This window comes from Monodelphis domestica, chromosome 5, assembly GCF_027887165.1.
Source record: "Monodelphis domestica isolate mMonDom1 chromosome 5, mMonDom1.pri, whole genome shotgun sequence".
In the NCBI taxonomy this organism is placed as follows: Eukaryota; Metazoa; Chordata; class Mammalia; order Didelphimorphia; family Didelphidae; genus Monodelphis; species Monodelphis domestica.
This window is the reverse complement of record NC_077231.1, coordinates 119698205-119724180: the sequence shown is the minus strand read 5'-3', so window position 1 is coordinate 119724180 and position 25976 is coordinate 119698205. Positions and strand designations below refer to the sequence as shown.

General features: G+C 35.5%; 1 protein-coding gene across 6 annotated transcripts in view; it reads left to right on the top strand.

Annotated features, from left to right (window-relative positions):
- GRIN2B (glutamate ionotropic receptor NMDA type subunit 2B) overlaps positions 1-25976 on the top strand; it is a 641083-nt gene that overhangs the window by 158991 nt on the left and 456116 nt on the right. For all 6 annotated transcript variants that reach the window (XM_056799173.1, XM_056799172.1, XM_056799176.1 and 3 more), the window contains one exon: positions 15719-16147. In XM_056799173.1, the coding sequence (XP_056655151.1) occupies positions 15737-16147 (411 nt within the window). In that variant the 5' untranslated portion in view covers positions 15719-15736. The remainder of the gene's footprint in view (positions 1-15718; positions 16148-25976) is intronic.

Sequence of the window (25976 nt, the reverse complement as noted above, 5' to 3'; positions counted from 1 at the left end):
AGCCTTAGGGGTCATTATATTGCCCTTAGACTTGATATTAAGTCCAAGTGCTCTGAAACAGTATGGCTAATATGCATATTTTAAAAAGCAAAATACCCTGAAGAGCTGTAATTTCATCAGTGTAGGGAACCTATCACATGTAGATAAATTTATAAATATATATATTTCTTTGTATGTCCATATCTACACACAGACACACATATAAGGTGTAAAATGAAACAATATTGACTTAGTTTCTCTACCTTTAGTTAGCACTCTGTAAATTGTGTGCTATATTTCATACCATATATTTCATTGTTTTTATTTCCTATTTCATTAATTCTGTGGTTTTAAAAATATATATTAATCCAAGGAAACATGCAAAAGTTCTCGCTTTTAAAGAGGATACATCAGTGACTATTGGAGATATTGTAGTGACTGCTAATGTGGGGAAATCAAGCATTTCAAGGATCATTCAAGCTGACAGTGAAACTGAGTAAAGCCACATCAAAATATAAAGGAAAATGAAGATAATAATGCCAAGAACTGACAACCTATTATTGCAAAACTACTGAATTAATCCTCAAAATCATATCTTTTGACAAATCTGGAAGCTAGAGAGACTGATATTGATTTCTATACATTGTATCATGAGCTTCTTGAAGTGGGAAGAATAATAAGAAGACCAGGAAAAACAGTTGTGAGCTATTTCTATGGAAAAAAAATTTCCTGGGTAAACTAATACAAAGATTAAAGTCCTAAAAATTGGAGAAAAAAATTTTTTATGAACTCTTTATCATTCAAAGTTATGTCAAAACCATCGTAAGAAGAAATCCAGGATAACCTATGAAATCCAAGCATCTTCATTAGAATATAAAATATTCACCCAAAATAATTATTTTAGGATTATAAATAAGCTTTTTCTAAGAATGGAGGCTTATCTCCATTGGAAGAATGATGAACTCTGGTAAATATGCCATTATTGTTTATTGCTTGTTATTTTAACAAGCAAAATTGTTCTGAATTATCAAAACTCCCAAACTGAGATGGAATATCTTAACATGACATTGAATCATGTCACATGTCACAAAAAAAATTAAACTTTTCTAAGAGTTGGAGATAAACATGTTTCAGAGGCTTAGGAATTCTTTTGATTTAAACTCATTGAAAATCTACAGACTATAATCAAGAGTAGACTTGGAAAAATGGTTTGTTTATACTTACTATATCCATTCTTCAAGAGAAGACACTCTGGCTAAGACACTCTGCTCTAAATTACGATTAATTAGAGAAATGAATTTAAAGCAAGTTTTGAATTCTCCTTCACATACCCCAGAGTGGCAAAGATGACAAGAAAGAAAAAACGTTCTATATTGGATGGTATGTAGGAAAACAGACACATTAATGTATAGTTAGTGAATCTGTCAGTAGGCACAAACATTCTGGAAAACAATTTGAAATTATACACAAAGTATTCCTCAACAGTGTGTGCCGTTAGGCCTACAAATACCACTTACATCCAAAAGAGATCACAGAAATCAGGAAATATCTTCTCGCTATAAAAATTTTTATAGCAGTTTTTTTTTTCCTGGTGGCAAAAAAGTAGAACTAAGAGGCTGTCCTCTAATTGAGAAATGACTGAATAAGTTGTGGTTTATGAATATTTTGGGATATTATTTTGCTGTAAGAAATGAGGAAATTGATGATTTAAAAATACTTAGAAAGACATGTCAATTGATGCAGTGTAAAGTTAAGCGAAATAGAACAATTTAAAATATAAATATTTTTAGATGAAGAATTTTGATGACTTTTATAAGGATGAGCAGAACCAGGAGAGCAATTTATACAACATCAACACTGTCAAAACAACTTTGAAATCTCTAAGAATTGTGTTCAATTCAGTGACTATTCATTATTCTAGTGGATCAATTATGAAACATACTCTTCCTTACAGAGAGGCAATGGATTTACTGTATGGAATGAAACATATTTTTGTGTATATAGGGGATTTGTTTTGCTTGATTATACATATTTGTTACAATACATTTTTTCCCTTTCATTGATTTTTCAGTGGGGTGTGGAATAGAAGGGAAGGAAAATAGATTTCTATTAATTAAAAAATAAAGAGGTGGGTAATACTTGATTTTAAAAATATTTATGCTAGTTTATTTATTTTTTAAATTCAAAGATATTTTATTTTTCCTAGTTACATGTGATAATTTTCAGCATAATTTTCCAAAATTATTAGATTCATACCTCCTCTCTTTCTCTCTTCCCTTCCCCCCTCAGGAATGGTATGCAATTTGATCTGGGCCATATTGTATTATCTTGCAAAGCATACTTCCATTTTAGTCATTGTTGTAAGATGGGCAATATGTTAGATGTGAAATATTCGATGTATTTTTTGTTGAGGTCACTTTATATTTTTAATTTACTTATTTTCAAAGAATGGGAATAATTTGCAAATACATATCATATAAAAACAAACAGATAAGTTATGGTGATTATTCTGTGCATAATAATTGTGAGAAAATTGTGGGTTTGTGTCAAAATCTTGTGGTCTCAACAAATCATGTAAATATGTGACTATAGCCAAAGATGGCATGTCAAATATTAAATATGTAAACAATTTTGATATTTATAAAATCATAGATTTAATTCTTATACATTGTCTCAAGTAATCCACACAGGACTATATATTTATACCCATATATAATGAATTAATATAACATAACATGCATTAATGTATGCACATATAAGTGTTCAAATGTATCTGTGATCTCTTTGCTTTGAGTTAATACAACATAAATTTCAGTCTATCCAAGTCTGGCTATCCTGTGTGACTTGTCCGTGTTTCAATTAGTTTTCCACAAGGATATATGTTTTGCAGGCATTCTTGCTTTCTCCTGACAAGGGTACCAATGAAATTCCCTTGCAATCTGCCTGCCAAGTTTCATCCTCATTACATTAACAGGCTCCCTTCTCTTACTATCATACAATTCCTTAGTGATGTCTTTTACCCTTGTTTTGGGGAGTTCTACATTGGTTGCATGGAACAGTCTGCCTCTTTATTGTTCTTTGGTAATAGAGTATAATAATGAGAAGAGAATATACTTATTGTTAGTTTTTTGGAGAAAGCCATATTCCACTTTCTGTTGCCAAATGGCAGTATTGAAAAGATGGGCTTTTGCTCTCATGGGAAGCTTGAGACGAATAAAAAAGCATAGAAATTTCTTAAAGGCAATTTAGCCCTCTTTCCTTTAACTGATAAATATGAGTCCAACTCAATGACTATCTAAATTTTCTTTCATAGATATACAGACTAATGGACCAGCTCTAGAGGGTGTTAATCAAAATGCATGTGAAAATCTGGGCAATAGAAAGTCCTTATCTACTTAGTCTTTTCTATGTGGATAGACTAAAATTTCTTTGAATGATTACAGAGTTCTTCCAGGCAGCTTTACAGTGTGTTGGAATTTAATGAAGCCAGCACAATGGTATCTGGGAATTAGTACAAAGGGAGGATCCTTCTTTGACCCAAGTTCTGTGCTATATCTCCTCCATCACAGTGATACCTATTTTTGATTAACACACTTCTCTATGTTTTATGCCTCACTTCATATTTCTTATGATAGTCACTGAAATTGGATAATTTCTCTTGCTTGATTTTGATGCAAAAATAGGAGATACTTTGTTTTTTATTTTTATATTTTTTGACACCTTGATTTTAAAAAACATCTATATGAAGGTCTTTAGTTCTGACAAATCAAGTACTCTTTTGGTTATCATCAAATAATAAACTCAAATGGATCTTATGTTTTCTACATATTTTTTCTACATATTTCTACACAATTTTTAGTTAATGTTTATATAATAGAGATGTAGCACATAGTTGAATAAAACTTTTGTTGTTGAGCTGTGAAGAGACCAGTGAGCAGGTTGGTAGCTATTGACATTTTCTCAGTTATCTTGTTTCAGTATTAATAAAATCCAACCTTTTCCCCTCTTGTGATATACCATTTATATCGTCATCCTTTATAACCTCACAATTTTGGCATCTCCTGCACAGATTTCTTGCATATCCACTTGGTCCAGTCCAGTCTAGCTGCTTTTCCTATCTTCATTCATTTTTTAATTCATTAATTTTAATGTGACATCTACTTCCTTTTTGTAATAACGTGTAGCTTTGATGTTAGGGTTTGTGTGATGATTTCAGTGTCCTTGATAGAGGAAATAGCTTATTATAATAATTTGTGCAAACCTCTCCTTTTCCCTTCTGATTATAGTCCTACCATTTTCATCCTTTTAATGTCTTTGGAAAAAATGGTTATTTTTTAGTGTTGCCAGTTTTCTTTAAAACTGGGTTTGTTTTTTCTGCTTACTGCTTCATAAGATGATACTGCTTATCTTATTCTTTTTTGTAAGATTTTTCTAAAGAAAATGTAATCTAATGTTGACTGTCTGCCATCTCTCTCCATTTAACAAGTAAGTCAGATGCTTGCTCACTACAAACAAGTTGGGTTTTTTTTTTTATCTCCTTGTGCTGATAAATTAATAGTTAAACTTATGGATAAAATTATAGTTTTTGTTAGTGTTAATTGTGTTGTTCCTTCTCTATTTTTGATCTTTAGTTATTTGTTTAAGTAGTTCAAAATTAATTTTTTTTCAATTTTATTGCATGTATTTTTCTTTCTTTTCCTTTTTTGATTAATTCTGATTTTCACATTGTAGAGCTTAAGATTTAATTGTATAAGGACTGTTTATTCAGGGAGTACCCCTACAATAATAAGTCTTTTCCTGTCAAAATATAATTCATTTCATACTTTAAGGTATGATTTAGGGCTCCTTCATATTCAACATCTACTATTTTTAAAAGTTGTGATCTAGAGATCCAAAGCTGCCCTACTGTCTTGCTTTTGTAAAGCACCTTGAGCTAAAAATAGTTTTATGTTTTGAAACATAATAAAACTTTATTTAAAAATGTAAAAATTATGCTGGCCAGGATTTGCCTATCTCTGATCTGGAGAGAGACTTGGGTCTTTTGCAATTCTTTGGTCTCTAGATGGTCTCTTTTCTTCTTTCTGAACTGTATTTTTTTATACATTTCTCTCCATCTTCAATTTTCCCCATTTTCCTCTAAAAGTCACAAAAATTAGGGAATATGTTGATTTGATTAGAGAGTTTTATGAAGTTTTTTTCTTTGATTCAAATGCTTTAAAAATAGTTTACAGTTGTCTTTTGCTTTTAAATTGTGTTCATTTCCTCTTGCATATTTTCTCCCATCCTGCTTCTGCCATTTATTATCTGTGTAATCCTACCTAGCCTCTCTGGGCCCCAGTTTTCTCATCTATAAAATGAAGGGGTGGGACAGCTGGGTAGTTCAGTGGATTGAGAGTCCGGCCTAGAGTTGGAAGGTCCTGGGTTCAAATATGACCTCAGACACTTCCTAGTAGCTGCGGGACCCTGGGCAAGCCACTTAACTTCCATTGTTTAACCCTTACCATTCTTCTGACTTGGAACCACACATGATATTGATTCTAAGGCAGAAAGTAAGGGTTTTAAAAAATAAAAAAAAATAATAAAATGAAGGGCTGGATTAGTCAGGCTCTTTTATCTCCCAGCATCTAATATTATGATCTGTGGAAGAGGCATGAAGGAAATTCTCTTTTCCTTTATGCCTCTTCCACAGATCCTAAGTATAAACTCTGGAGAACTGGCTTTATTCTTCTATACACCTTAACTTAAATTGTCCAGAAAAAGATCCGAGAAATTTTCATACGAACCTTACTACCCTTGTAAGACTACCTGAAAGTTTGTCTTGCCCTTCTCCATATTTATACTTCCTGGGCCTATAAATAGATAATTTGCTTAATGTGTATATCATTCAGTCATTTTTCAGTAATGTCCAAGTCTTCCTGATCCCTTTTGGGGGTTTTCTTGGCAAAGATACTAGGGTAGTTTGCCATTTCTTTTTCCAGCTCATTTTACAGATGAATAAATCAAAGCAAACAGGTTTAAATGACTTACCTAGCATCACAAAGCTAGTAAGTACCTCAGGCCAAATCTGAGCACAGGATTCCAGGCTAAGTAGTTTTTCTATTACACTATCTATCTGCCCAATATGTATAAAATACCTTAAATTGAAAAGTGTAAGGTGTTACCAAATTTTAAGTTGTATAATATAGTTATCCTTTCCACATTATGGGAGTTAGGGCATGACACTCCTGTCATCTAGAAAATCCACGCAAAACTTTTTGGCTGTCCCTTCATACAAAATAAATTTGAATTTTTTCTTGTGTAGGGTACAGTATCTTATAAATTTTGGGTTAAGTATACATTCTGAGTCTCTAAACTTTTTCTGTGGCACCTTTTAGACTTACATCATCTATGGTTTTCTCAAAATTCCCTAAAATTCCCATTTAATTTCTTATGCTGACCCATGCTATATTGAAACCTCAATGGGAAAAAAATGCTATGTGGAAGGGATAACTATATATAGAATACCATGAATTTATTTATTCTTTGTCAAAAATGTTTTGTTTTCCCAATTATGTATTATAACCATCTTCAACATATGATTTCTCCCCCAACTTGGAGATGGTAAGGAATTTGATCTGGGTTCTACATGTATTATCATGTAAAACGTACTTCCATATTGGTCATTATTGTAAAAGAATAGTCATATAAAGCCTAAACTCCAAAAATAAAATTATAAATAAACTAATGTGAAAAATAGTATGCTTTGATCTGCATTCCAACTCCAACAGTTCTTTCTGCAGAGGCAGATAGTATTCTTTGGCATCAATCCTTCAGAATTGTCCTGGATCATTGTATTGCTAAGAGTAGCTAGGTCTTTCACAGGTAATCCTCATATAATATTCCTGTTATTGTGTTCAGTGTTCTCCCAGCTCTGCTTATTTTGCTCTGCATCAGTTCAGGTAAGCCTTTCCGGCTTTTTCTGAAATCATCCTGTTCATTGTTTCTTAGAATACAACAGTATTTCATCACTATCACGTACCACAATTTGTTCAGCCATTCCCTAATTGGTGGACATCTCAATTTCTAATTCTTTTCTACCACCAAAGCAGCTACTATAAATAATTTTGCATATATTTTTTGTCTTTAATGATCTCTTTGGTGTACAGACTCAATAGTGGTATTACAGGATCAAATGATAGACATAGTTTTTAGCCCTTTGGGCAAAGTTTCAAATTGTTCTCCAGAATGGTTGGCTCCGTTCACAGCTCCACCAGTAATGCACCAAACATATCTTAAAGTTTGACATCTTCTTTCCAAGGCATGTTTGTGTAGGTAACCTGTATATATTCTGCCAGGAAAACTGGTCTTCATGTTGTCTTTCACACCTCAATTTTCAGTCTGCCATCTCCAGGCCTTTATACAGCTCTCAGTTCCTAGAATGCATTTGTTTTTTTACAGCAGTCTCTTTATTCTCTATCCAATTGGTAGTTTGGTTCCAATGGCAATTTCTTTATAAGGCCTTTCCTGATTCTCCAAATGCAAGTAGTGCCTCCCCTATTGCATTTATTTTGCATATATTTCAGAAATACTTGTATCTATTTACGTTGTTTTGTTGTTTCTCTGAATAGAATGTAAGTGCCTTGAAGGCAGTGAACATTTGATGCTTGTGCTTATAGTCTTTAAGTGACTAGCACACAGTAGGCACTTAATAAATGCATACTGATTGATTGGCACATAATCTCATTTTATATTTATGAAAATTACATGCAGGAAGTAGGACAATTATTATAATTCCTATTTTACAGTGAAGAAAAGCTAGATTGAGAATGGACCAGTGACCTGACAAAGTTCTATTATTCATTAATGATGGACCTGAGATTAGAAATATGGTTTTCTCCCTTCTGGTTTATTTATCTTTTGTACCATATAGGCAAATGAGAGAGTCTCCTTGCTTGATTGTTTGTCCTGCACTATGTTCCTTTCCTCAGCTAAAAAAAACCTCTTCTGACATTGGAAAATGAGTTTGCAGTCACTGAATAGCAGTATCTTGTTCGCAATTTCTGTGCCTCTAGTGTTACCAACAATGTATTACTTTGTAATGTGCTTTACTGTGTTCTGTGAATAAAAGAGTTACTTTGTTAAGCTAGATCCTATTCTTTGAGTGTCACAACTAACTGTCGAACCCCCAAAGTGCAATACATTATGAGAAAGAAAAGAAACACAAGCAATGGTTTAAAGAGAACAAAATATAGCAGACCAGAGTGGGAGAATGCCGAGTGCATTGTGAAGTTAATAAAAACTGTCATAGAAAGGGCTATTTTTCACAATGGTGGGGTCTAATGATTTGTACTCATAGGACTATAGAGATGCAAGATGCAGAGGTTAGTGAGCTAATATGAAGATAGGGAGATCTGAGTTCAAATCCTAGCTATAAAACTTTCTGGCTAAGTCACAACTTTTCAGGGCTCTAAGAAAATCTCTTAAGATTCTAAACTATACTGGAGTTAGGAAGACATGGGTTCAAATCTGGACTCAGACATTTCCTAGGTATGTGACACTGAGCAAGTCACTTAACTGTCTTTGTCTAGCCCTTGCTATTCTGACTTACAACTGGCATTAAGACAGAATATAAGACTCTTAATAAAAGATTCTAAGCTGCAGAGAAGGCTGAGGCTTGTGTGGTATAGGGAATTTCCTCATCTAGAATGTCTTACTTAAATCTAATTCATGGTCAAGACATCACCCCATGACGTCTTTGTTCCTCTTGGAAATCAAAAACCACCACCCACAACAATACAAATGAAGTCACAGGTCCATTCTCTAACTCTAATCAAAGGACAACAATACCCCTGGACTGAAGTTAGTTATTAGTGAAAGCACATTGTACTTTGGCTCTGTGTAAAAGAACCTGTTTTCTGAAGGGAAATCCAATGCAAAGGTCATCATTGATTATAATTGTTTGTTCACAGTCCTTAGAAGCTAGAAGTTCATGTCCTTTTTGGTGAATACTTATTATCCACAGCTGTTTGTTTAATATTTTTCTTTACATGTGTTTAAACTTTCCAAGGAAAATTTAAACTCCGGTTCTCCTTTTATCAGGCTAGGGCATCAACCTTTAGGATAGTTTTACTGAAGTCTTTTAGTTTCTGATTTCTTTCAGTCTATCAGTTAGTCAGCAAACATTTCTTAGATGTCCATTATTTGTTAGGCACTGACCCAGAAGATGAGACCCCCCAAATCAAAACAAGCCAGACCAAATCCCCAAATAAGGAGGAAAAGCCTAATAAAGACATATATAACTTTTCTTTTCATAATGTGTGGTGGGTCTTGTCTTATTCTGAGTTGATCTACTTGTCTTCTTCCTGAGATAAAAACAAGATAGTTTATGCATTTTTACTATTTGGAAATGCTGAAATTGGTTATATTCCAGAATGTTTTTGGATCAGAAGTTTATTAAATTTTGTTACTCTTCAGCTTCAGAATGCCTCCAGATATTTGTCTTCTCCTTCTTCATCCATTTACCTCCCACATAATTAATGACCTTTGCTGTTTTCAGGGAGGAATTACCTTTTTCCTTCTAACTCATCCATTATCCCTCATTGGTCAGGACTTTTGCCAAGCTCTTAACTGTCTTTAGGAAGTCCAGTACCCAGCATGTTCTGAATGAACAGTAAATATTAAGTAGCAATTCACCAGGGACTTCCTTTCTTTTTCACTGCATATATAAGAATCCCTGCTTCTGAGTTCTGGACTCCAATTCATAGAATTGTCCCATTTGTTCTTTGAATGCAATAAAAAAAAAACAATCCAAAAACAACCTTACTAACATATAACAAAACTGACCACATTTTTCAGTGTCTTGAATTCTATTATTCCTAATGGATATGTAGTAAATTCAAGGAACTCTTGGAGAGTAGTATGAAACATGAGGAAAAGATGACCAAATCATACAATTTAGGATTAGAACAGACCTAGTCATTACTTATTTCCCCCATGATTCAGCAGCAAAGGGATCATAGAATTGTAGAGTTATAGTAGGAAGATTCTTTAGAGATTGTACAAACTCTCTCTCCAACTTCCTGTTCCTATTCTCACCCTGCAAGATTCTTTTTTTTTTTTGCCCCAAGTCAAAAAGGTAGCCAGACTTAGAGGCTGGATTTGAACCCTGGTCTCCTGATTCCATATCCAGTGTTCTTTTAATTTATTGAGATTTGTTGTCGTTCATTGTTGGAAAAAGGCAGTGATTATTTTATAAACATGAAATTGTTCTAGGGGACAGACTGCGGTACAATGTCAAGAAACCCAGGCAGTTACAAAAACTTTAAGAAGAAGGGTGAAGGATGATGCCAATTTGAACAGTACATTGTTCGGGCCCCATTGTTAGGAAAGATCAGTGCCAAGTACCTTTGAAAAAATACCCATATATAAGGCACCCAAGGCACACACACACATAAAATACGTATATAAAGATTGATTATAGTAGGGTGTAATGGGAAAAGGATAGAGACAAGGATAAGATTTAAGAGAAGTGGAAGGTTGTCTTTAAGGCACATGCTAGGAACTCTGGAGAAAGGATTTTAACAGGCAGGGGGCAGAGAAGGAACAGTTTGGAAAGGGCAACTGTTAGAGTGAGTGACTTCCTGTGGTAGTGAAGGACTCTTCCTGTCCTGAAGGGAAGAGGAAAGGCTGGTTTGTTAGAGCTTGGCTACCTCAGCCTGTCTGTGGAGAAGGAAAAACCCTAAAATCATCTTTGGAGGTTCTCTTTTTGACTGGAGAACATCTAGAAAAGGATCTGAGTATCCCTGCTGTGTTTTTATCAACTTTCCAGAAAGTTTTGTCTAAAATCCTGTCAGTTTGGCTTTAAGTTTTTACTTCAGAGTTCAGAACCACTGGGGGTGGACTTAGCCATTTTGAGAGCAATCATAATGTTTTGGAGTAAAATTTTGAACACAACCAAACCAACAACTGAGGGTCATAGATATGCATCTTAGCCAGCTCTTTTTGGGGAATACCTAGGTAGAAATAGGGAGCTGGTAGGTTAGCTTGAAGACTGGAAGGGTTGGCTAGTTAGATCCTTAGTCAGGGACACCTTGTTCTGATCTTAGTTTGTACCCTCTCTTTGAATAAATAGAGATACTGATTTTATATAACACTATCTCTATCACCAAATGGCCAACCTAACTAGTGACTTGTCTCTCCATAATTATCTAGGTTGTTTCTTAGATGATAAACATGAATCCTATAGTATACTTAAAGGAATCACAGACAATATTGTAATATCAATAATAAATACTTATGTACCAAATGATAAGGCATCCAAAATTCATAGTTATTGAATTTGAAAAAGGTAGAGGAGGGAGAGAATTCAAAGCATGGACATAGCCAGTGACTGGAGATGGGAGAAGTAGTATATTGTGTGAAGATCAAGGAGGCCAATTATCTTTGGATCCTCAGAGTTCATGGGGAGGAGAAAGGCATAAAAAGGGAGCTGACTACCAAAAAGAAGTTTTTATATTTGTTCTTGGAGGTGACAGAGAGCCACTAGAGTTTGTTGAATTGAGGTTGATGGGAAGGAAGATGACATATTCAGATACATATTTTAGGAAGTTTAATTTGATAGCTGAATGGAGGATGGACTGGAGTAGGCTATGTAAACATTAATAATAACAACAGATTATGTGAAAAAGAATTATAATGATGAGACAACATATCAAAAGTTTTGGGATTTAGCTAAAGTAGTTCTTTGATGAAAAATTAGGTCTTTGAAAATGTGTACTGACAAAAAAGATGAATTGATTTTGCATTTTTTAAAAGTGAGAAAATCAAATATCCTCAAAAAATCACAAAGAGAGTATTAAAAAATTAGAGAAGAAATGAATTGCAATGCAAAAAAAGCTGAAGAACTGATAAATAAAACTAAAAGCTGTCTTGTTTGAAAAGTTGGAAAACTGATAAATGTTTGGCTAATTTACTTAAAAAGAATAAAAATCAAAACAACAAAATAAAAAATGAAAATACGAAGTCAAAAATACACCCCAAAGAAATAAAAGAATGCTCAGAAGCTTTTACTTATTGTTATTAGTTAATGTCATAAGTAACATCTTGTAATAAATAAAAATAAGAATTTTTAAATGTAATATTAATAAAATATTGTGGTTGCCATTATAAAATCAACTCTCAAGTCAGGAGTCCATTAGCAGCTCTTAAAAATGTAATTTTAATAAAATTGAAGCATATGAAAAAAGGAAATGAAGGAAGGGAACAGAAAAATTTCACATATCTCAAAAAATACCCAAGTCGAAATCCCAAGGCCTTCAAGCTGCTTAGTTAGCCCACAATGCCTGGAGCACTGAGAAAGAGAGATACAGGGAGTGATTTCTATCATCATGATCTGAACTCATATTACATGTAATTTTTTTATAGTTCTATGGGATATAACTGAATGGTTGAGGTATCTTTATCCAATATCATCAAAGTGATCCTCCATTATGGATGCTTTCAACCAGTTGTTAGTCACTAGTAGATAATCCCTCCCTCAGTTTCATTTATAATTTACAAAGGAATATTTACTGAAAAAGAAATATAAGTATTACTCCACAGTACCTTAGAGCATTAGTTTCTATATACTATTTATATAACCAAATTTATGTACAAATGCAGTATTGCTAGCAGATAAGTTTACATATCAGCTACTATTGGGTTGGGTCCTGAGGGTTGCTCCAGTTCCTCAGGATATTTATGTTGGCTATCTGCAAAATATGATGTCTACTCTTTGGTTTATATTCCTCACCTTTGGAAACTTAGAAAGAAGAAAATTCTTCCAAACTGCTTTTGTAAGAAATATAAAAGTTTGACTATTTAAACCAGAGAAAAATAAAACAAAAGATTAGAATTAAAGACCAATATCATTTGTAACATTGACTCAGCAATTTAAAATAAAATCCTGGCAAAAAAGACTATAGTGATCTATCAAAAAATTATTCACTATAATCAAGTTGGATTTATACCAGTTTTGGAAGTATAGTTCAGCATTAGGAAAACCATTAATCATATGAAAAAAATCCCAAACAACATGACTATTTAGTAGATGGAGAAAGTAGCTTTGAGAAAATATAATACTCATTTATGCCAAACAAATAAAATCTGTGAAGCACAACATAGGATTCAGCCAATGAGCATTTTTTAAAGTATTTACAATGTTTCAGGAACTGTGCTAAATACTGGAGATGGGGAGAAGAAATATAGTCTCTGCTTTCAATGAGCTCACAGACTAAGGTGAAACATGATGAAAAGAAGTATGGACATGTGAGCTATACAAAGGATAAGTAGAAGATAATCATCAGATAGAAGGGACTAGAATTAAGGGAAATCAGCAAAGATTTCTTATGGAAAGTGGGATTTTAGCTGAGCTTTGAAGTAAAACACCAAAGTCAGGACATGGAGATGAGGAGGGAGAGAATTCAAAGCATGGACATAGCCAGTGACTGGAGATGGGAGAAGTAGTATATTGTGTGAAGATCAAGGAGGCCAATTATCTTTGGATCCTCAGAGTTCATGGGGAGGAGAAAGGCATAAAAAGGGAGCTGACTACCAAAAAGAAGTTTTTATATTTGTTCTTGGAGGTGACAGAGAGCCACTAGAGTTTGTTGAATTGAGGTTGATGGGAAGGAAGATGACATATTCAGATACATATTTTAGGAAGTTTAATTTGATAGCCGAATGGAGGATGGATTGGAGTAGGCTATTCTTGAGTCATAGAGATTAACTATTGTCATAGTCCCAGCACAAGATGATAAGGGTCAGCAACAAGATGGTGGCTATGTCACAGAAGGGGATATATGAGAGATATTATAAAGGTAAAATTGACAGGCCTGGGAGACAGATTGAATCTGAGATTAAGAGAGGAGTAGTTGAGGATGACATCTGAGTTGAGAGTGTAGGTGACTTATTGATTTTCATAACAGCAATCGAGAAACTGAATGGTAGGGAGAAAGCTTTTGGTAGAAAGATAATGGGTTCAGTTATGGATATATTGAGTTTATGATATCTATGGAGCATCTGGTTGTAGATGTTCAATAGATAGTTGGAGAGTTTAGAGGTCAGGTTTGGATAAGTAGATAAGAGTCATGAAATTACCAAGTGAATAGTATAGGAGAAGAGAAGAGGGCCCAGCATAAAGCAAGGGGAAGGGGGACACTTCCTTTAGGGAGCATGACCTAGATTAAAACCCAGCATAGGAGACTGAGAAGGAATTGTCAGACAAGTAGGAGGAGAACCAGGATAAAGTAGTATCTAGTGTCAAGGAAACCTAGAGAGAAGAGGATGATTCCTAGTGCCAAAGACTCTACAGAGGTCAAGAAGGATAAGGATTTTTTAAAAAAGCTATTATAATTGGTAAATAAGAGATCATCAGTAACTTTGGTCAATTTTGGTTTAATTGTTAGTTCAGAAGCCAAACTGTAGACAATTAAGAAGACACTGGAGGTTTTGCTTGTAGATAACCTACTTAAGAAGTTTGACCACAAAAGGGAGAAGAAATATGAGATGACAATAAGTGAGGATGAGTGAATCAAAGGAGAGTTTTTGAGAATAAAAAGACATCGATGTGGATATAGCCAGTAGGGAAGCAACCAATGAACATGAAGAAATTAAAGATAAATACCTGGGGATCATATAGGGTTTTTCTGTTGGAGAAGTTGGCATGGAATAGAATCCCTTGTGTATATAGGGTAGTTAACCTTTCAAGAAGGACTACTTCTTCATGTGAGACAGGGTTGAAGAAGGAGATAGTCATGGAGGGTATCTGGATGATATGAAATGAAGAGGAAGAGAGAAGGAACTTTTGATAAAGACTTTCAATAGAAGAACATTTAAAATAATTCGATTAAATATTTCTTTGAAATTAAAAGTTAGTATAACCAATTAAGAAATTCTCAAGTATTTCCTAATAAATTTAGTACTTCTTAGCTGGCAAAGTAAGCAGCATGGTAGAGCCAATAGGAGTTAGTAAATGTCTGTGTATGGGGGGGGGAGGTTATTTATCTGTGACTTTTAAAGTTTAGATCATTTTCTTCCCCTATTCCTGTATAGGTAAGGTCCAAGAGGGAGTGTATCATATTTATTTTTGTAGTTCTTTGCTCCTCTACCTTGCCCAGTGGGCTGTCAGAGATGAACTGCAAGGATAGTGTTGGAGGTCAGGTAGAAATGTTAGGAACTCTTAGAGATGTGACACCTGCTGATACCATTTTGCAACTATGGTCACACCTATCTAACACTATTAAATGGTGCCTTAAAAATACTCTATTAACAAAACGATGTTACAGGGGGAAGTTGGATAGACAGTGCAATGACTTTTGTAACTGGGCCATTGTCCAAATGATGTCACATTTTGGATACAAAACAATGATAAGATTTGATTATCATGTATTAATGATATTACTGCAAAATGATGTTAGTCTGAGCAATTTTATGTAGAGTATGCCCGCCTTACCTATGCCCAAATGTCTCTTTTTGTTAGTTATTGATGGGGATAACTCATGTGATGAAATTCTTTGAACAATCGTATTTTGAATGTTCTTTTTTCTTACCTCAATGGAGCAAAGGCTAGAAATATGACCGGCTGAAGTCATTTGGGTAGATGATTAGTGAAATGAGATAAGATGTGACTGATAAGAGCCAGTGACTTTAACAGTGAACATGATGCAGCAAAGGATACTCTTTTAATTTCTTTTTTTTCCCCTGTTTGTCAATGTCTTTTCAGGGAGTCTAAGAGTTGAAGATGAGGCCCAGGACAGCGTGCTACTCTCCAAAGTTCTGGTTAGTGCTGGCTGTCTTAGCAGTGTCAGGCACCAGGGCCCGTGCTCAGAAGAGTCACCCCAGCATTGGTATTGCCGTCATCCTAGTGGGCACTTCAGACGAGGTGGCTATCAAGGATGCCCACGAGAAAGATGATTTCCACCACCTCTCTGTGGTACCTCGTGTAGAGCTGGTAGCCATGAATGAGACTGACCCCAAGAGCATTATCACTCGTATCTGCGATCTCATGTCGGACCGCAAGATCCAAGGTGTGGTGTTTGCTGATGACACAGACCAGGAAGCCATCGCTCAGATCCTTGATTTCATTTCTGCCCAGACTCTCACTCCCATCCTGGGCATCCATGGAGGCTCCTCTATGATAATGGCAGACAAGGTAAAATTGGGTTTCCCATGCCAAGAGACGTCACATGAATTTGAAATGAAAGCAAGTTTATTAATTGGTGAAGGTGATAAGAGTGCTGTGAGGAGAAGCAGGCCAAGGATTATGTTAATGAGTTGGTGGCAAATGTGTATTAGACAATAAAAAGATTATTTATGATCACAGGGTAGGCAAAGGTTCATAGATGGGAAAAGGAATGAGTACCTGCAAAGATCTGACTGTTCTAATGTGTAAAACTTTAAAAGTGTAGTTTTATTCTTAGCTTTTGTCTTCATGCTAGTATTTTCTGGGTCTCCTGTCCCCATTCCTGCCTCCCTTATTGACCCCCAATTTGTTTTTTTTAATTAAAAAAAACTCTTATCTTCCATCTTAGAAGCAATACTATTTATTGGTTCCAAGGCAGAAGAGTTTTCATGGCTAGGCAATGGGGGTTGTGACTTGCCCCAAGTCATATAGCTAGGTAGTGTCTGCCCAGATTTGAACCCAGAATTTCTCCTCTCTGGGCCTGGCTCTCAAAGCCTAGATGTCTAGTTACCAACTTATGGCAATGAGAAACAACAAAACAACCAAAAAGTTCAAAACCAGTTTAAGGTTTTTGGTTTTGGGGAATAAGTTCCAGCAACTGTTATAAGAACCCAGGCAGAGTGCCTTAGAAAGCTAAAGAAACTTCTGGGTATATTATGCTTGGATGGTTGGTTAGAGGTTTTATCTAGGGATGTCTCTTGTGTAGAGTCCCAGACAGCCCAGAATGCTGGAACAGTTGTAATCTATTTGAAACATTGCCAAAGATGAGGAACTCTCATTAGTTCTCTGCTGCTCCTAGAACCTAATGTCATCATATATGCAGAGTATATTGAGTATACTGAGAAGCAATGAAGAAATAAATCATAACATGATTTTTCATGATGCTTAGTTGCTAGGTAGGTATACCAAGTGGCCCTGAGAATCTTTACTTGCATCATGTCAAGGAAAACAAGATCCCAAATAATGATTATTTTTTGCTATTTTCAAGATGGCTGATGTCATACATCCTTAATATTCCCAAGTTAGTATTGGTGTTCAGGAACTCTTAAGAAACAAACTTTAGTTGCCCAGAAAGATATAGAGTATGCTTTTTTTCCGCTCTCTTGCTAAGGTGGACAAGCGACATCTAGTTGGTAGCTCCTCCAAATAATTGAGTTTTCTAGTCAAGGAAGTTTGGGGATATTTGACTTGGTGAGAAAACTTCTTGGATACCTGCATTTGGATGAAGTCCACCAAGTTCTGTTGTTTTTTTTTGATTTTTTTACTTGTGGTCTCTGACCTTGTAATTTAATTTGAGTGGGTAAATTAGGATCACTTACTGCAGTAATTGGAATGCGGCTGACTGGATTTGTAGACTTTAAAAATGAAAAAGAGAGAGACATAATCAACCTTTAATCCATTTCAGTTTCTTTATTTGGTGGCAAATGCTTTTCCAAATGAATGATTGCATGATAAAGCAAGTGTTCACACTAGGGATGAAAAAAGACATTGTCCAAAGGAATATTCTCTTTCTCCTTCCCATTCTCCTTTTGTAACAAAAATTGAACCAACACTATCATTCCTGGAAAGGACTTGTCAATCATTTACCCTTTGACTACTAACCTTTTGCTATGATGGAGAATTTTGTTCATTTGTTTTCAGTTATGTCCAACTATTTGTGACACCATTTGGGTTTTTTTGGCAAAGAAACTGAAATGGTTTGCCATTTTCTTCTCTAGTTCATTTTACAAATGAAGAAACTGAGGGAAACAGGGTTAAATTACTTGTCTAGGGTCACAAGTAAGTATCTTAGGCCAGATTTGAATTAAGGAAAATGTCTTTCTGACTCCAGGCTGGTCATTCTATCCACTGCCACCTTGCTGCCCCATGTGGTAGAATCATTAGAAGTAGTTCAGTAGCATCCATTCATTCTTTACCTTCACAACTTTGATGCACTGAAAGGTATTTAACTGAAATCTTTATAAATATACAGAGTGAGATCAGGACCAGCAAACTATATTCTTCTAGAACTGAAACTAGTGACTCTTACTGCCCCTGTGGATTCTTGACTCCAGCTAGTTTTATCTCAGAGAAAATATTCTATTAAAACTCCCTTTCCACCCTTAAAAAAAGAATAACCATTGTATAAAAAAGCAGTATGTCCACAGGGAAAGACAAAACATTGTCACTTGAGGAGAGAGCTTCTAAAACCAAAATATATTATTTTGCGGCAATATGTGCAAAGTAAGGGGACCAGGATAGCAACTTGAAACTTTACTGTAAGAAGATATAGGTGTTAGCTGTGTAGTAGAGAACAAAAAACTTGGTTATGGTGGAAACTACTTATATAACAGGGATTAAACTTATTTTGCTTAGAGTAGATACAGAACTCAGAAGTAAGGGTCATGAGTAGAAGTTGCAGTGAGGAAGATCTCAGCTTCTTAAGGGAAAACTTCCTAATAATTAGAGCTGGTCAAACATGTAATAAATTTCCTGTGGAGATGGTGAGTTCTCCATGTCACTAGGTATTTTTAGATGAGAGCAAGAAGGCTTTTTAGGGATTCCATAGAAGGTATTCCCTATGGGGTGGATGAGATTAGTGATATGAAACACAAATAGAAATAATTCCTGTAGTTACATATATTGACTAAGAAAATCACAAATTAACATTATCTGTGTTGTATTGTATTTTTATTTTATTTTCAAAATAAGTTCCAATTAGATTTTAATTTGGTTTAGATGGCACTCAGGAGTTTGACTGGCATTTAAGACCAGAAGGTCAAGAGTTTGACCCCTCTGTATTAGATGTCTTTTGAGATTCCTTTCAACTCTGAGATTCTCCTATTTAATATCTATCTTTCTTTGTCTATGATTTTTTCAGGGCCAACCACTAGTAAATAGTGGAGTAAATATTTGAACCCACGTTTTCTAACCACATGAACAACTCTGTTCCACTGAACTGCTGAATTTAACCACAGACTGAATAATCAATCCCTGAATGATAGGGAGCAGCTTATCCAGCAGTGTTCAAAAGGAAAAGAAATCCAGAGGAGAGCAGCCTCTCTAGCAAAGACTCCCAGGAGTTATGACAACCAACATTTTGAAGTCAGCCTCAGGCTTAAATAATTTTTCACAGTGTCAAATAGCAACCTTCCCCTTGGTCTCTGAGAAATAAGGCCCTGGGCAAGTTAAAAAACTAATAAACAATCATACAAAAACCTCACAAATAAAACTCAAGTTTTTCTTTTAAAAAGAAACTTACTTGAGTTTGTGGAAGTCATCTTAACAGTTAAGGGTAAAGGATGTGGACATTTTTGGCAATTCCTTCTAGGAATAGGGAGGGGAGAGTCCTGGTTTTTTATATAAAAGATAACAAAATATTTGTTAAAGGCCAGTATGCATGATGTCATGGAAGTCCACACTGGCTTTTGATCCAAATAGGCAGGATCTCTACCCTCAGGTGACCACCTTAATTGAGATGAATCATGCAAGTGGCAAACATTTATTTAAATAAATCTGTGGCCACTTTTGTATCTTATGAAATCTTTTCTGTACCCCAAATAAAGAAATAGCTGTTTGATATGTTAAACGGACAGATTTATTCAATGTTTTGGATAAATACCTAGGTTAATCAAATACACAAATGTATTAACATCATACCTGTGTAAAGGAGTAAGTGCAGTATGGGGCATAGGTGGAAAGTTGTAGGATTACATGTTTAAAAAAAGAGTTTTTTGGTTCATCATTGAAAATTCTATAAATCATGGAATTTCACAGTTGCAAGGAACCCTGGTAGCCATCTAATTCAACCTATACCTGAAAAAGAATCTTAACTGCAAGAAATCCAGAGGTGGTTATTTGATCCTCCTTGAAGACCTTCAGTGAGGGAGGGAAGCCACTATTTCCTCAGACAGACAGCTTTTCATTTTTTTTTTTACATCACTTTAATTGTTAGGAAGTGTTCTGTTATGATTATAAGGAAGGATGGGAGGAGGTGAAGGGATGGGAGAGAGTTGGATAGGAGAGTTGGTGAGGGGGGGAGAGAGAGAGAGAGAGAGAGAGAGAGAGAGAGAGAGAGAGAGAGAGAGAGAGAGAGAGAGAGAGAGAGAGAGATAGAGATAGATAGATAGAGAGAGAGAGAGAGAGAGAGAGAGAGAGAGAGAGAGAGATAGAGATAGATAGATAGATAGAGAGAGAGAGAGAGAGAGAGAGAGAGAGAGAGAGAGAGAGAGAGAGAGAGAGAGATGATCAGAGGAGCTGGGAGAAAGTCTGTATAGTTCTCGCTATTTCTCACACCTTAAACATACAAGAGGGCTATCCCTGTGAAGATGTAATGACAGGGATGGACATGGGCTGTTTCCCAATAAGTAGGCTTCTATGGGTTATGGTGTAGACTTTTCCTCAGGACTTTTCCAAGAAGCCTCTTCTGAACACACAGTCCTGTTGGGCAGACTGGATGGCTTCTGCTCTGAACTTTACTTTTATGCCAAAGCTGAATGGACAGACTACCCCAGTTCTGTCTTCCTCTCCTTTAACATTCTTAACTTCTATGATAACTTAGATCTGACTGCATTTTCTTCAGAAAAGGAGTGGTTTATTTGTTCAGGATTACAAAAGAGGGTTAGGTCAGAGGGATCAGGAAACCTTAAAGGACTATCCAAGCAGTTCATCACTTCTTTCTTCAGCCAAGTCAAATGGCTCAGGCTTCAGCATTCTTTCCTCCTTCCTCTCTAATCTCTCTACTAGCCTACTTGAAACAGGTCACTAGTGACCTTCTTAGGAAGGCAATGGGTTAGGACAAGACTTTGGGGTGACCCCTGTGAAGTTCAGGGGTTGAGTGCCCCTCTGCAACAGTTATCTTTGCTTCTTTGTTTAATGATCAAGTGATGTTAGGGATCTTTCTGTCCTCCAGGGCAAGGGGAAATTGAGGAAAGACTCTGGTACCACAGATTTGGGGTCCCAAGCTCAGGTCCCTTGCCCCCATCTTTCTTGAGTCCAATGGGCCAAACTCTACCTCCAACATTCTATCTTCCACAGGCCCCTTTTTGCTCTTCCAACTGCCACTTCTATCCCTCCTCCCAACATTAAAAATGGTTCCTCTGTGCCAATTTCCTTCCTACAGTTCCATTGAAAGGTCTAAATTTGTCCCCTTATAACTTCTATCCTTTGTTCACTCTTCCATTCACTGTGGCCAACAAGTATTAGGTTTTTAGGTAATGTTTGATAAAAAAAAAGAAAGCTTACTCTTTTGGACAAAATGGATAGAGAAATGATACTAGAGTCTGGAAGATCTGAGTTCAAATTTAGCCACAGACACTTACTAGCTGTGTGGTCCTGGACAAGTCACTTAACCTCTATTTATCTTAGTTTCCTCATTTTAAAAATGAGGATAATAGCACCTATCTCCCAGGGTTGTTGAGATCAAATGACATAATAATTGTAAAGTGCTTCACACAGTGCTTGATGTATAGGGAGTACTGACATATCAGTTATAGACATAGGGAGAATTAATCATTTCCACAGCTGTGAGAATAGAAGAGAGAATAGATTTGAGAGATATTTTAGAGATAGGAACACCTTCTGGATATCCTGTTAAGTCCATTGTATATACCAAGTGTTTATAGAAAGCCCTTACATGAGCATGAGTTTCAATCCTGGTTACATGGTCAAATCATTTCATATCTATGGATGTTCTTCCTTATCTTCAAAATAAAACAACTGTAATAGGTAACCTCTAAGTTCCCTTCTAGAATCTCTGATCCTATCATGGAACAATCTAGTTTCTCTAAGACCTTCTGACTGCTTTCACAGATCATAAAAGATCATTTTCATCCATGGAATCCATTTTACAGCTGCAGAATGACTAGGGAGATGGTTCTTGGTCACTAGCAGTCCTCTACATTTGAGTCTCCTGTTAGTAAACATTTGCTGACAATTATATATGGAACTTTAAGGCTTTTTTGCCCTGTATCAGTTTCGTAACATCATCCTCAGGACAATCTTATGTAGTAGGTACTGTTATTCCACACCAATGGTCCTTTAGATGGAAGTTCCATGTTGGAAATGTAGTTGCTAATTTCCATGAACCGGCAGTGTTCTCTATCCAGGGTTCATCAACTGCCTTGTGACTGCTTTCTAGATCAGCTACTAATGGTGAGGAAATAAAAATCCTTGGTGCCCTCTCTCATACCCTAAATAAATCTTCCTTTGACTTTGCTACTCTTCTCAAGATAATGATTCATTTTTATACCTGTTCTGGCCAAACTTCTTGAAAGAGTAAGAACTTGAAAATTCCTAACCACTTTAGCTGGTTTCTTTTCAACGGAGTCTAGTGAAACTGTTGTTTCAAAGGGTACCAACAATGTAATTTGCATTTGTTACTACCTCAGCTTCAATGATGGGATTTTTTCCTGATATCTCACCTATATCTTTGAGTGCTTTTCTTTCTTTTTCATTGACTCCTTCTCCTGCCCTTCTAAAAATGTGGACATTCTCCAAAGTTTAATCTTTGGCCTCTTCTACTTCCACATTTTCTCCTGTGATGATTTCATCTTCTTCATTTGCTTTGACTATTATATCTGTTTGGATGGATCCCAAATCTATCTTTATTCATGACCTTTGTCCTGAGCTCTAGACCTGATTTGGCAGCGACCTCATGGAAATATCTGTCTCCCTGGCACTTTAGACATATTCATATATGTAACTGAACTCATCATCTCTTTCTCTCCTTGTTTTTACTTTACATCCTCCCATGCTCTTTCTTGCATTTTTATTTCTATTTCTGGCAATACCATTCATCCTTCAAGTTTTCCATGCCTTAAACTACAGTGTTATCTTTGATTCTTCGCTTTTCCTCACCTCCTACATTTAATCACTAAAGCCTGTCAATTTGTGCTCCTACTATCATCAGCTAAGCTTTACCCACTATCATTACCCTGATTTAGGTTCTAATTATTTCTCACTTAAAATGATACAATTGCCTCCTTTTTGGTCTCTCTGTCTGTAGTTTCACATTTTTCTAGTCTATCCTATCTATATATTTGTCCAAAAGTAATGTAGTTATGGCCACATCAATTCACTGCTCAAAAACATTTATTGGATCTCCATTGCCTATGAAATAAAGTCCAATTTTCCTAAGCAGATATTTGAGACCTTCCCTAATCTGACTACACCTTTCTCACCTAATCTCATGTAACTCACTGTCCAATACTTTATATTGCAGTCAAATTGAACTATTCTTTGCCCTATAAACATTCTGTACTTTCCCACATCTAACCATGTCATTTTCTGTATCTGTCTCCCTCCCATCCCTTCCTATTGAAATCAAATGAGATAACTATAAAGTATCACACTATCACATCAGTATCAATTATCATTACCATTATTATTATTAAAACATTTCTCATATTTTAAGGCTCAGAGAATTCTCAGAGCCAAAAGTAGCATTTACTTCCTCAGAGTTTTTTTAGTACTTTGTATATGTATTTTATTCAAGTATCACATTCTAATTCATATTACAGTTATTGATCAACTTTTTTTTTTTGGTATGAGATTGTAAGCTCCTTGAGGGAAGGCAGTTTGCCTTATTTATCTTTTTACTTCTCTGAACATTTACAATGATATCTTCTGCATATCGAGTCCTTGCTAATTGTGAATTGAATTGAAGGTGAATATCATTAGAAAACAATTCTGCAGTTGCTAAAGAAAACCTGCAGCAAAAAACAAAGCGATAACAATAACCTCATAGGAACTTGTAAGAGAAACTTATTTAAAGGAGTGATAAAAAAGTTTAAAATTGTATGAGGACCTTTTGGTCAGTGCCCTCCCCCCCTCCCCATTTTGTTTTGAGACTGGTTATTTTTAATTGTTTTCTGGCTTTCTGAAAGTAAATATTACTAAACCTGGAAATATCTAGAAAATGATTTCATGTTGAAAACATTTCATTGTTTTCTTTCCAAAAGGATGTTCTGATGTCTCATTGAGGTCTTTAATGGGCTTTTAAAATTTGAAAAACCCTAAGAAGAAGGGAGAAAAGAACCTCTTCTTTCCTTTCTGATTCCCCCATATTTATAGAATCATAGGATTTATTGTTGAAAAGAGTACATTTAATGAAATTCCTTTATTTCATAGATGAGGAAACTAAAACTTAGATGATGAAGTCATTTGCTCATGGCTACATGGTTAATAATTATAAGAATTAGGATTAAAGGGTAGTCTCTCTGACTCTCAATCATTGCACTTCATATGACATCATGTTGTCCAGTCTCATTTCAGAGTTTTCCTTTTCTAGCTTCTAGACACAGAAGGACACCAGGCTTAAAGACATCAACATAAACCTTTAAAGGGAAATAATCTCTTCACAAGCAGATTATATCCTCAGTCGCATGCCTCAATATAAAATTTCCCCATATATGAGATCCTGATTCAGTTTAAAAGCTCCTTATAAGCTAGGCTTACCTTTAATCTATTTAGAAATGTAATTTGGAAATTTACAAACATAATTTGGACATTTCTCACTGACTTCCCCAAAGCCCACCTATACTCTCTACTCCATGCAATCTTGGGGAAATCATTTCATCTGTCTCTGCTTTCCCTATCTATAAAAAAGTAAGATGAGCATAATTGTAGTACCACCTTCAAAGTTTTAAATGTGTTTTAGCTATCCCACACCCCATAGAGCACTTGTGGAGCTGAATTCCTCATCCTTGTCACTTTTTATGTGCCACTTGGACTCTGGTAAGCATTGAGGGAATGGCTCTTGGGAATGAGGCAGCAATTCTTTGCTTCTAATGACAGAAGGAAGCAAAGGAAGGGTCAAAAGAGGATTGCTCTCTGAGCCAAGAAGAAACTTCCATTTAGTAGAATTTAAAGAGAGATACAACTCCTCTTTGTCTCCCTGTCTCTGTTTCTCTCTCCTTTGTCAAGCATGTGAGGACTTTGTAACATTCCTAAGGTCTTCTTGTGAGAGGAATAGGCTATACCCCCCCCCCCCCCCCAGTACCTGTGGTGGCTGCTTGTACATGGCAGCTAGTTTAGTATGATCTAGGGAACTCAATGCCCTGAATTCTTCTGCTTTGCATTTCTTTCCTTGAGCTTAGTTGACTCAGTAGCAAATCCTGAGAGGGCTGTTTCCAATTTAGGTCTGTCAATGTGAGATTACTGGCAGACTGCAGCTACATTTTTTAAAAAATGACTTCCATTAGAAAGATGAGCCCAAGCTTTGGCCAAACTGACTAGGGCACATGATCTTTGAGAGAGTAACTCCAAAATTGAGGAATATGAAGTAGTAATGCTAAGGTCTCTATGCTTTAGTGGAATTATAAGTTACTATTTCATGTTTCAAGTCTGGTACTATGAATCTTTTGTGTTTTAATAATTTATTTTGTGTGGAGGAAATATCTTTCTGATACATGATTTATATTGTACATTAAATATCTTTCTACTCCTTTTTGGGGAGTCTCTAGACATGAGCCAGACTTAAGCTAGCTTTAAGTAATTTCCCTAGGGGGTTCTGAGGTGGGATCATAAAAAGCCAGAGAGTAAAAGAACACCCACCTTTCTTGAGGTCAGGCTTTCTCAGGGCTAAAACCAGTCTGGATGTGAACCTAGAGCTAGGGCCTTTTAGTGGGGGAGAGGATTTCCTAAGTTCCCAATTCTATAGTATGTTGTTTCATTAATTATTTTAGCAAATTTATTTTAGCAAATTCATTTTAAGTCATTTCTTATTTCCTATTAGAACAGATAAGATGATAGATTATATCAAAGTACCTTAAGCTTAATATAAAATACAATTATCTTAGGTTTTGGTGTTAGTTATTTT